This window comes from Manihot esculenta, chromosome 9, assembly GCF_001659605.2.
Source record: "Manihot esculenta cultivar AM560-2 chromosome 9, M.esculenta_v8, whole genome shotgun sequence".
In the NCBI taxonomy this organism is placed as follows: domain Eukaryota; kingdom Viridiplantae; phylum Streptophyta; class Magnoliopsida; order Malpighiales; family Euphorbiaceae; genus Manihot; species Manihot esculenta.
In genome coordinates this window covers 739,997-752,860 of record NC_035169.2, presented here as the reverse complement: position 1 = coordinate 752,860, position 12,864 = coordinate 739,997, and the positions used below count along the sequence as shown (strand labels likewise).

The following is a 12,864-nucleotide window of genomic DNA, read 5'->3' as shown; positions in this document are numbered from 1 at the left end:
GCTCTATATACACTTCTTGGAGATCACAATGAAGATAAACATTTTTGATATCCAGCTAATGTAACAGCCAATACTGAGAAGCAGCTATGGAGATCAACAGGTCATGCTGCACATCCCAATCCAACAGGGACAAATGAATCCAGAAACACTTCCACCATTTCCCGCTACACCAAACTAGATTTTCCGACTTATGATGGTTCAGACGATCTGTTGAGATGGTTACACCATTGCAAGCAGTTCTTTGTTAATTAGCTAACACAAGAGCATCAAGTTCGATTAGCAGCATTCCACATGCTTAGTAAGGCACAATTATGGTTGCATCAAATGGAGTAGAAAGAACCATCTTGAGGTTCGTTAGATCATATGATTTTCGATGAACAGCTAGTTAATGTGTTTATCAAGGGGCTCAGCAACAAGACCTATCACACATTGGTTGGTTTGCAAGTTGGGCATGTGTGATATCTATGCACCAATTTATGGGGGAGTGTTGAAAACTATAAAAGGTTCCTAATTAAGAGAATTCAGATCATTGGGATCCTAATTAGGCTTGATTATAGAGTTTAATTGTAAGGATTTTATTCTTATTGTAAATATTTCTAATTTAGGTTGATTTTTGTGTATAAATACTCAAACCTTGTAAAGATCAATTCAATTAGAATAGAATTAAAAATTTCTCTCAAAATTCTTCACAAAGACAAATTTCCAATATCAATCGTGGATAAATTGTTAAATGAACTACATGGAGCTCAATATTTTACTAACCTGGACTTGCATTCCGGCTACCATCAAGTTCGCATGGATAGTTCATATATTAGGAAGATGACATTCCAAACATACCATGGCCATCTTGAATTTATGGTCATACGCCCTTTGATCTTACAAATGCACCCTTTACATTTCAAGGTCTCATGAACAAGGTATTTCATAATTATCTGCGTAAATTTGTATTAGTCTTCTTCAACGATACATTAATTTATAGCATATCCTGGGAGGAACATTTGCATCATCTTTCAGTTGTTACGTTCTCCCCACTTATTTGTTAAGCACTCTAAATGTTCTTTTGGGCAAAGAGAAGTTGCATATCACAATTCTTTCAAGATTAAGGCTCTCTCTAATTGAGTCTTGAGGTGCTAAGAAGAGTTCCCTCTTTCGAGCACTGTCACTCTTTCATCATAGGTTTATCAAGGCGAGGCAAGAATTGAAATAAGGGAAAGGCCGTTGCAAAACATAAGGATTTCTTTGTTCATTGTCCACTGGCTAGATCCTTGGCACGAGAGCTCAACAAGAAAATTCCTCCATATCGGCATTTTTTTTCCAAGTACTTTATCCTCTTTTCTTTAATTCCTCCACAATATCTAAGATGCACATAAGAAACCACAATATCTAAAATGCACATAAGAAAATTGTGGGAGTCCCAGATGACATAAGACTCATCCTGGTTCAACACAATTCCTTGAGCCAAAGAATCATCTCCCCTACACCTATATCATACCCTTTTTTCCCTTCTCTAATCAAATCCACTTTAGAATATAGGCCTAATCTCCTAAAGATTTGAGTAAGATCAAGTACCTTTGCTTTGAATCCCTTTTATCAGAATCTCTTTTGACATTTGCAAAATTGTTGGTCCGTTGTTGTTCACCGAAACTAGATGTTGTGTTGTGGCATTGGGCAATATTGAGAACTCTGCACCAAATAAAGGTTTTCAAAAATAAGTAAATCAATGACATAGACATTGATTTGATAAAGACAAATCAACATATATATGCTTTTGTGAGGAACAAGGAAGAGAATTAAAAGAAAAGGGGACTAAGAAGCTAAAGCAAAATTTCAGTTGCACATTGTCTATCAGTCTTTAAAATATATTTTATATAAAATGAAAAAGTGATAACATTTTGACATATTGTCTAATTCTCTGCAGGTTAACATGTGAGAAAGAGAATCACAATGAGTCACTTTGATGTCTACATCAAGAAGCATAGGCATCTTGCAGTATTCAGTATTCATGAAAATATAGATTCTACTAGGTTGAGTTCTCCATGCAATTTCCTCGATGTTCAAAAAAAACATTTCTTGAAGGTGGACTGGACATTACAAACATTCATATTTTTAAACCAAAATCCCAGTGCATTAGAAGAGCTTTATCACTGAAAAAGTCCTAAAACGTTTCCAAATTTGCAATTATAGCTTGTATTATGAAAAATAACAAATTTTGGCCAATACATATGAGATGGAATTACAGCAAAGGCATGGAAACCTTAAGGGTTTAGACTTCATAAAAAGAACTTTGGGACATTACTGTAGAAGTGAACATCATTCAAATAACCAAGCCAACGAAATTCAATTATTCAGGTAACAGGACATTCAGCAATCAGCTCGGCCTAGTTAGTAATTTGTCAAATTGTTGATATTCAATTTTTCTAAATCAATAACCAAACAAACAGAAAACTGATTTCTTTTATTAATTAGTACATAAAATTATAATTTTGTCAAATGAAATATCATCTATCATCTTTTTTTATAATTTTATGATTAACATTTTATTCTGTATTTGTTCTTCAATAAACAATACATCATATTTATTATTCTTTGTAGACAAAATACATTTACAATGGTTTTTTTAATTAACAAACCATTGATTAATAATATATAAATCATATTTTTTTTATTTAATTCAATTTTCTACTGCATTTAAGATTAGTTCAGTATGATTTTAGAGGTGCTAAAACTTTCAGTTAGGTTCATTTAAATTAACCAAATGGTTTCTCTTAGATTTAAAGGTATCTTCGTCACAAATTAAAAATTCTTCCAAAACAAGTAGAAACTCTTCCGAAATAGGTTGGATCATGTTAGGATTGCTGGGCCACTTGGAAATGTAATTAACATGTTTGGGATTGTTAGACCTAACTTCCTGAACCGAGAGAAGCACATTGTAGGGCGTGTAGGATTCCTAGAGTGCGATTTAAGGTTTGTTGGACACGGGAATGAGGCTGCTTGAAGCTCCCTGCCTTGGCCACACCACACCCTAAGGCATGTTTTGGCTGCTTGGATATGCCCTAATGCATGTATTATGGAGGGTAGTTCTGCTCCTGATTATGCACTTTTGAACCTTAGCATTCCTTGAGCTGTTACTCTTGTTTTAGTTTCATAGTGCTTGTATCATTCTTCCACACTCGGAAAAGAAAAATCGTCCAAAGTGAAGATTGCTTGCCATGACCCAAAGGCGACAATTTCCATATCATCTTCCCCACTTGCAATAAATCCTCCCTCAAAGTCGTAGGTGGATAATAATGAGAATTTTTATTGGAAAAGCATACGAAGATAGTCCATGGAAAATCAAGATGGATTTGAAGAGCTCAACACCTTCTTAGGAGTATCTAAACAAATAAAATCAATGGAAACTAAAAATTATAGAATTACATAAATCTTGAATTCCATTATCTCCATGGGTTGAGTTGCTTCTTTCCCCATAACACTCCATCCACTATAGCAAAACGAAGCACAATCAAAGCTTCTAGTTCTAATTTTTCAACATTAGTCTTGTCAACTTCAAATTGAATTTTGGATTCAACTTCAAGTGGTTGTTCTCCTTCTTCTTTCCACTAATAGATGTTTGAGTTGGATGTCCTTGTAATTATTCATTAGGTTAGCATGTATTGGAACTAATGAGATTATTCCTTAATAAATAGGATACTCATTGAAGAATCTCATGATTATGAGAAAATCATGAGATTGTTTAGCAAAGTCTTAGAAGTGATTTATGGTTTATCAATAGCATTCCATATATATTATGCATTTCCATTATAAATACGGAGTTTTATGTATTATGAAAATAACACAAGTTAATATAAATGTAATCTTTTGTGTTTTGCCTTTCTCTATTCTTCCTTCCTTTTCTCCTCATTGCTATTTTCTAAAAACTTCACATGGTATCAGAGCGTTATAATTTTAGGCCTTCTTTCTCTTTCTTCCTATATAAAAATTTTGCTTTCCTTCTTCATATTTTCAGAGTTGGATTTGAAGTCCAACTAATTTTTCCTCTTCTTCTACTACTTTGTTGTTGTATTGTGCTTTTTGGTTTTCCTAGTATTCAAGACCATCCCTCCTATCACTGCAATCGCTGAAACCGGAAAATCCAACACGTGTCTTGTTTCTTCATCATGTAAGCGGTTTATTGATTATGGTGCTACAGTTCATATGACAAATAATCCTAGTCTCTTCTCCTACCTTTAAGTCTCATACTACATCTTCAAATGTTACCTAAGCATATGGATACACCTCCTGTCTTTTAGGTTCTGGAACTCTAAATGCAACTTCGTCAATTTCCTCATTTTCTGTATTGAGTCTACATGAGTTTTCTTTTAATAATTTCTATTAGTAAACTCACCCATGCCTTGAGGAGTTGTCTCTTTTTTCCCCAAACTTTGTGTATTTCTGGATCTTAAGACGAAGCAGATTGCTGGTAGAGATCACAAGTCTAGAGATCTTTACATCCTTGACAGAGGTGCCAAGATCCATTACTTTTTCCAGTATTCTGAATTTTGAGATGCATTGTCGACTGGGTTATCCCTCTATCTTCCTTGAAGGAAAAAAAATGTCCCAATATTAGAATATCTCAACCTTAGATTGTGAGTTGTGTTTGTATGCTAAGCATCATTGTCTTCCTTTAATGTCCAGAGTCAATAATGGGAAATATTTCCATTCAAAATAGTTCATTCTTATGATGGGGTCCTTATCCAATTTTATCCACGATGGTGACGAGTTTACTATTTTGTTATCTTTACTGATGATTATTCACGTATGACTTGGTTATATTAAACGAAAAGTTTTTTCTTATTTATTTTCCATTTTTTTGTGCCTTTTGCATTGAAATAAAAATATAATTTCATGTTTCTAACTTTCTATGCATACATTACTCGATGATAATGTTGAAGAATTTGTTCAATCCTATGATTTGTTTTATGTTAATATTTCCTCATAGGTATTATGTTATGGATAACGGATAAATTAAATACATAACAAACAGATTATATTCATCAATTATCTTATCTCTACATCTTATCTTATTTATTTGTTGTTAGATTTTACTTACTTATGTTAGACTTCTATTTTAGTTAGAAGTACTATGATTATATGAACCTCCACTATATAAAAGGTTACCATTATTCAATAAAATAAGTAAAATTTATTTCCAAAATTGTGAGATTTAAGACTCTCGTTAACGAGTCTGTGGTGTTAAGAGCTCCATCTAATGAGCTTCTTCCCCATCTACTATTCTATGACGCGATCCACTACCTGAGATTGTAACATATTACCTCTAGAGAGGAATTTTTGTGTTAATGTTTCCTCGTCAGCATTGCCTTTGGAGAGGGAAATGCAATTCTAATGATTATTTTGTATTTTGGTACTTTGTGTTAGTGCCTTTATACGAGTGTTTTTTAATATGCCCATGAATTGCTGGTTGTAAGTTGTTATGAGGAAGTTTTTGGCTTCTACATAGAATCTCATCAAGGAGGAGTGTTTGAATCGATGAGATTCTATGCTACAATTAAGGGCAAGTGGTATGGGAAGTTATTCCTAGTTAATATAGGATTTGCTTTTCTAAATATAAAGAATAATATATATCTATATATTTCTAAAATAAAGAATTTGATATATTCCTATTATAGTTGGAGAATCCCTTAGTTTATGGTATTATATCTTAGGTGTCTTAGATCCTCCGTTATAAATAGGGAAACCTTTTGTATTATAATAAGATAATCCAATTCAATAAAGATGTAGCCTTTAAGGTATTGTGTTCATGGATGTAGGCTTTCATAGCCGAACCACCTAAATCTTCTTGTGTTATTTTTTTCTTTCTCTTTTGTTATTCTAAATTTAACAGAAACAATGAGTTGCAATTTACCAAGTGCAGCAAATCTTAAGTGGGACTTGCAGCAGCTTGTCAAGAATGTTTTACTGCATGGAGATCTAGAAGAATAAGTAATAATGGAAATTTAGAATAACAAAAGGGAAGGTTTGCACATTAAAGAATGCTTTATACAGTCTAAAGCAGTAACTCGGAGCATGATTTGATAGATCTAGTAAGGCCAATACCTCCTTTGAAATTAGAATAATGCAAATCACACATTGTTTATGAAACACTATAAAAGGTAATATCTCTCTACTTATTTTTTATGTTGAAAACACAATTGTGATTAGAGATGATATGGAGGAGATTGCATCTAAAAGGAGTCTTAGCCTAGGAATCTGAAATATTATAGCTAAAATCAAAAAATAACTACAGAGATAATTAAGGATCCTAATTTATACCTAGAATCCGTAATCAAATCAAATAAATATCACTAGAATCAAGAAATAAGTCAACAGTGCTCATGTATCCCTAATCTTGTACATGTCAATTGATGGTATTAATTGCATTAAAATGTGTATTCTACTCTGTTTGAATGCTCTAGGATGATTAATGTGTATTAGAATGAAAATGGGTAGTAAAATGATCAAAGCTGAATTGTTTCGCTGGAAATGATGACACTGTGTTGGCAATCTGTATTGTAAATGCTATAACTGATGATAGAAAACTGTGTAATTTGGACCAAATCGATCCTGAGACATATGGCTAAAAGTTTCATAAAGACCAATATGTCAGCTTAGGGGAAGCAGGTGCCTGCTGGACCTGTAGGAAATTCCCTGGCTGCCTGGGATTAATTTGCTATAAGTTGAGCTATAGGTACCTAATTTAAGTGATTCTTAATGCATTAGAAAGCTAAGACGATATGAAAAAACATTCATGAGGGGAGCTAAGTCAAATTACACACCAAATAAAACTTATGTTAAATCAAAGTTGATGCTACTGTTAAATTAGTACCCTGTGTACAGCCATTGTAAGCAAGGCATAACTGGAACTAGAGGTGTCCAAATGGCTTGAAACTTTGCTCAAATGAAACCTACAACATAGAGGTAAAAGTTTGTAGAAGGTCATTTTGCTGAATTGTGTTGTTACCCTTGAGTTTAATGCTGTGCAAAATGGAATTGGTGCAATTAGCCAGAGTCTAGGGGTGATTGATTGTGTCACTGGGCAACATAGAGAAATTTTATCATAACTTGAGTTTTGGAAATCCAAATCTAGCCACCCTTAGCTCATCGAAAGCTAACTCATGGAGGAACATTTTTCGTCAAGAAATTGATGATTGATTCTGCTTGCAACATTGTCTTAAGTTATATGCAAGTTTGAAAAAAATTCATCCACCACATCCCAAGCATGTTGATGAATTTACACATTGCTGAGGAAAAAAAGAAACGAAAAAAAAGAAAAGAAAACCTAATTTACACATTGCTGATGAATTTACCGTGAGCAATGATTGCAATAGCCCCATTCTTGCACAAGGCCTACTCCCCATCCACCACATCCCAAGCATTTCTTTAGCTCAAATGACTGGTCATTCCAACTCTGATTTCCAGAATCTGATATGTTACAGTGCTGTTGTAAGGCAACAATCTCTAAAGAATTAGGATGCTCCCACTGTGACACATTGGTCTTTGTATTGTAGTAATACTTTTGTCCTGTACATAGAACACAAAAGTTTTCAGTGGAAGCAAAATAAAGAGGTGCGTGCATTTAACTTTTTCACATGTGCATAAATATTCATTTCATTTTCAAGTTTATTAGAAGGTCGATTGGGTTGGTTTGGTCTACACCACCATATAACTCAATCAGAAATTGGATCAAGGTTACTTTATTAGTAAACTCAGCAAAAAACAATTGAGTAGAGTTCCTGTATGTTTTAAGTTTTTGATACAAACCCTAGCCATTCTCTAATTAATTCTCTATCAATCCCATCTCCCCTCTGACTCTACCAATGCCCTTCACCAGTATGCATTGATGTCATCACATCAACCCTCGCTGTTAATTTATTCATGGGGAAATTTATTATTTAATCTTTAGGTTTTAACATTAATAATCATTTGGTCCTTGTATTCTGAAGATTAAACTATTTAGTGTCTCGGTTTTGATTCTGTCACACATTTAGGTCCTCCATCCATTTTTATGTTAATATTTTAAGATAAATTACTATGTAGTCCCTAAATATTGTATCTACCTACAGTTTCATCCCTTAGTTTTGCAATTATTTATAATTTTGATCCATTAATTTTATCTCTTTATCTCTCCTCTTTCCAAGAAGTCAGATATGCAATCATTTACACTCATGACTCATTCATCAAGCTTTCATACAAAATTTATAAGATTTTTTACCGACTTAAGTGTCGAGATGGTTGTCATTAGGCTACTGAACTGCTCTATTAGCTTTGAATGCAGGTTGCAAGGGCATTTGGAATCTACAGCAACATTATTTAGCGACATCTGTGGGACAAACTAATTATTAGCAATTGGATCCTATTTTCTTCCCTTTTCTTTCTTTGGTGTTTTTGTGCATTCATCTCCATAGTTTTCTTATCTCAAAATTGTTTGTATTTCCATTGGTAATTACTAGTTTTTCAATCATGACAAACAATTCTTGCAATGCTGAAAAGTAGCCTACTAGTAGCACTGACAGGCTTGTTATACCCCAACAGCAGTAAGAGATCAAGCAGGATCTTCCAACCTCAATCTACTTGATGTATTTCAGCAATGACACCTGGTCAAATGGTTGAATGTCTAAAGAAGTTAGTGGTTGTCAATGCTGAGTGCAAAAACAAGGACAATGCTTCTCAAGGAGATGGTGCAGCAAGGGTTGAAGGGTCAAGGGAGGTTCGCTCCACTAATCGAAGTAAGGAAATAGATAGGCGAAAGGCAGAAAAGGATGATGAAGGTTCGTCTGTTGACGTTAGGAGCATCGATTGGAGGCTACTCCAAGTGATACAAATATACCCGTCGTCAGAAGGACAATGATGATGACGACTTTGGGATTGAGATGATTTGTCATTGTCTAAAAAGATACTAGTCAAAATTACACGTGCAAGACAAATATGATGGGTCCTCTAAGACCAGAGTCACCTAGCAAACTTTAGGACTATCATGCAGCTTCAAAATGTAAATGAAGATTTTTGGGAAAATTTTGAGTATTCTTGTATTTCACTCTTGATTTGTACAATATGTCTACATGGCTATTTATACACAAAGAATCATATCTAAACAGGAAGCAAATAATCAAATAATAATTACAGAGATAATTAAGGATCCTAATCAAATCAAATCAAATCTCTAGAATCAATTAGGATTAGCAAATAAGTCAACACTCCCCCTCAAGTTGGTGCAAAGATGTCACACATGCCTAACTTGCAAATCAGATTATGATAGATCTTGTTGTTAAACCCTTTAGTAAACACATCCGCAAGTTGCTCAGTAGAAGTCACATGAACTAGGCTCAAGACACCGTCTGTTAATTTTTCTTTAATGAAGTGCCGATCAATTTCAATGTGCTTCGTTCGGTCATGTTGGACTGGGTTTTGTGCTATACTTATAGCAGCTTTATTGTCACAATACAAGGTTATCTTGTCTCTCTCGAACAATCTCAACTCTTCCAATAACTTCTGCAACCATAAGAGTTCACACACTCCTTGGGCCATTGCTCTGTATTCTGCTTCCGCACTTGACCGAGCAACAACACTTTGTTTTTTACTCCTCCAAGTGACAAGGTTTCCCCCCACAACTGTGCAGTAGCCAGATGTGGATCTCCTGTCATCGAGAGATCCTGCCCAATCTGCATCTGTAAAAGTTTCAATTCGGAGATGACCATGTTTGGAATAAAGAAGCCCTTTCCCTGGCGCAGACTTTAGGTATCTCAAGATGCGAAGTACAGCTTGCATATGAGTCTCGCGAGGGTCATGCATGAATTGGCTGACTAAGCTAACAGCATAGGCTATATCCGGTCGAGTGTGTGAGAGATAAATCAACTTTCCTACCAATCTCTGATATCTTCCAATATCCACGGACTCACCAGTTCCTGCTTTCAGCTTGTGATTACTTTCGATGGGAGATTCTGCTGGTTTACACCCCATCATACCAGTTTCTCCCAAAAGATCCAGAATGTACTTTCTTTGAGAGATGAAAATTCCTTTTTCTGATCTAGCCACCTCGATACCTAGAAAATATTGCAGTTTTCCCAGATCTTTGATTTCAAATTCCTGAGCTAACAACCTCTTTAGTTGAGCCATTTCCTCTTTGTCATCACCTGTCACCACTATATCATCAACATACACAATAAGAAGGGTGGTCTTACCCTTATGATGTTTGATAAACAGAGTGTGATCAGCATTGCTTTGTTGGTAACCGAAGGACATCATGGCTCTGCTAAACCTGTCAAACCAAGCTTTGGGAGATTGTTTTAGCCCATACAAAGCCTTTTTTAACTTGCACACCTTTCCTTGTGTCTTCTCATCAGCGAACCCAGGAGGAATTTCCATGAATACTTCTTCCTCTAAATCTCCATGGAGGAAAGCATTCTTCACATCAAACTGTTGCAAGTCCCAGTCCAAGTTGGCCACGCAAGATAACAGAACTCTGATTGAATTCATTTTTGCAACTGGGGCAAATGTCTCTTGATAATCCACTCCATAGGTTTGGGTGAAACCTTTAGCAACCAATCTGGCCTTAAATCGTTCAATTGTACCATCAGCTTTGTGTTTCACTGTGAACACCCACTTACAGCCAACGAGTTTCTTTCCAGGTGGAAGAGTGACGAGCTCCCAGGTCTCATTTTTAGCCAATGCTTTCATCTCTTCAATCATTGCTTCCTTCCATTTAGGTTCTGCAAGAGCTTTCTTCCAATCCTGTGGAATAGACACAGAGGAAATAGACAAGGCAAAGACTCTATAGGAAGGAGACAAGGATTCATAAGAAACAAAGTTAGAAATAGGATGTTTAGTATAAGATCTGACCCCTTTTCTTTGTGCAATCGGTTTATCTAAATCATTGAAGCATTCAAGAGTTGTGGATAACTCACCAGAAGAAGATTCTTGACTCTGAGTAGACTGCATAATGGCTTCTTCTGCCTTGTCTCTCCTTGAATACCTTCTCAAATCTGGCTTGTCCAAACGACCAATTCTTCCTCCCTGATTGGACATCTCCCCCTGTCGATTAGAACTCAAACTCTCTAGTTGAACCATATTATCCGGAATCACACAATTTTGGATCACCTCTTCTTGCTCATTATTCTCCCCCTGAAGAGGTGAGTGGGTGGTATTGAAGTAGGGTTCAGTTTCTCGAAAGGTAACATCCATACTGACTAAGTATTTTCTAGAGGGAGGGTGATAACACCTATATCCCTTCTGTGTTGGAGAATACCCAACAAACACACATTTAAGGGCCTTGGGGTCCAATTTCCCTGCCGTTCTAGTATGGACAAAACAAACACACCCAAATACTTTTGGTGGAACAACGTATGAATTCTTCCCTTGTAGAACTGCCAAAGGACTCATAAAGTCAAGGGTCTTGAGAGGCATTCTATTTATAAGGTAAGCAGATACAAGAACTGCATCTCCCCAATATGCTTTGGGTAGATTCATGGTGAACATAAGAGATCGAGCTACCTCCAATAGATGTCTATTTTTTCTCTCAGCAACGCCATTTTGAGCACTAGTATAAGGACAACTAGTCTGGTGTACTATCCCATTACTCTCCAAATAGGCAGAAAAGCTACTATCCATGTATTCTCTTCCATTGTCAGTTCTCAAAATTTTCACCTTAGTATTAAATTGAGTACAAATCATCTTATGAACACTTTTAGCTTTAATCAGATAGACCCAAGTCATTCGAGTGCAACAATCAATAAAGGTGACAAACCATCGATTACCAGATAAGGAGACAGTTTGAGTAGGCCCCCAAACATCAGAATGAATAGTTGCAAAAGGAATTTGACTTTTATTATGACTCAAAGGATAGGATGTTCTAGTGTGTTTAGCATACTCACAAGCATCACAAAATAAAGAGCCAAACTGGGTTTTAGCAAACAAATCAGGATAAAGTTTTTCTAAGACAAAAAATGATGGATGTCCTAATCGCCGGTGCCATTGTATTATTTCCCGATTGACATCCTTATTTTCTCCAAAACAAGCTTGAGATATCGAAGAACCCGGATCACTCTCCAACATGTATAAGCCATCATGCAGCCTACCATTGCCAATCCTCTTCCCTGTGCGAAGATCCTGAATAACACAATGATCAGGAAAGAATTCAAGTTTACAGTTAAGGGCATTGGTGATAGCACTGACAGATAAAAGGTTGACAGGAAAGTGGGGAACATGAAGGACAGATGATAATTTAATGTTGGATGTGCAAATAACAGAACCTGTTCCGGATATTGGAGTAAAAGAGCCATCAGCAATTCTGACACTATCTTTGGTTAGAGAAGGAGAATAATTGAGAAAGCCTTTAGAAGAGCCTGTCATATGTCTATTCGCACCAGAATCGATAATCCATGGAACATTATTAAAAGAGGAAGCATTACCTGACTTTACAAAGTTAGATGTGGCACCAGAGGATGAAGAGGTGTCAATATGAGACAAGAGGCGCTTGAGACTCTGAAGTTCATTAGCGGAAAGAAACTCAGTCGTTGTTGTCTCCTTAAAAGGCTCCTCCACAGTTTCTGCTAAATTAGCTTGATTTCTAGAGGTACCTCGTTTTCCTCCACGACCTCTAGTGGGACGACCATGTAACTTCCAACAAGTCTCTTTGGTATGCCTCGGTTTCCCACAATAGTCACAGTGTAATTGATCTTTCTCAGAAGTAGGAGGCTGTGGTGTGCTCAAACTAGTAGTCAACCCAGCCTTTTCAACTGGTGCAGTATAGAGCATAGCATGTCGACGACTTTCCTCTTGTTGAACATGAGCGTGGGCCTCTTGTAGAGAAGGAAAAGGATTTCTTCCCAACAC

At 35.9% G+C, this 12,864-nt stretch overlaps 1 protein-coding gene across 2 annotated transcripts in view; it reads right to left on the bottom strand.

Moving 5' to 3' along the window:
• The window catches only part of LOC110623411 (polyglutamine-binding protein 1), a 32,696-nt gene that overhangs the window by 8,932 nt on the left and 10,900 nt on the right, over positions 1-12,864 (bottom strand). For both annotated transcript variants that reach the window (XM_021768350.2, XM_021768349.2), the window contains exons 8-9: positions 7,344-7,557; positions 1,570-1,683 (exon numbers count right to left, since the gene is read on the bottom strand). In XM_021768350.2, coding sequence (XP_021624042.1) covers positions 1,570-1,683; positions 7,344-7,557 — 328 coding nt within the window. The remainder of the gene's footprint in view (positions 1-1,569; positions 1,684-7,343; positions 7,558-12,864) is intronic.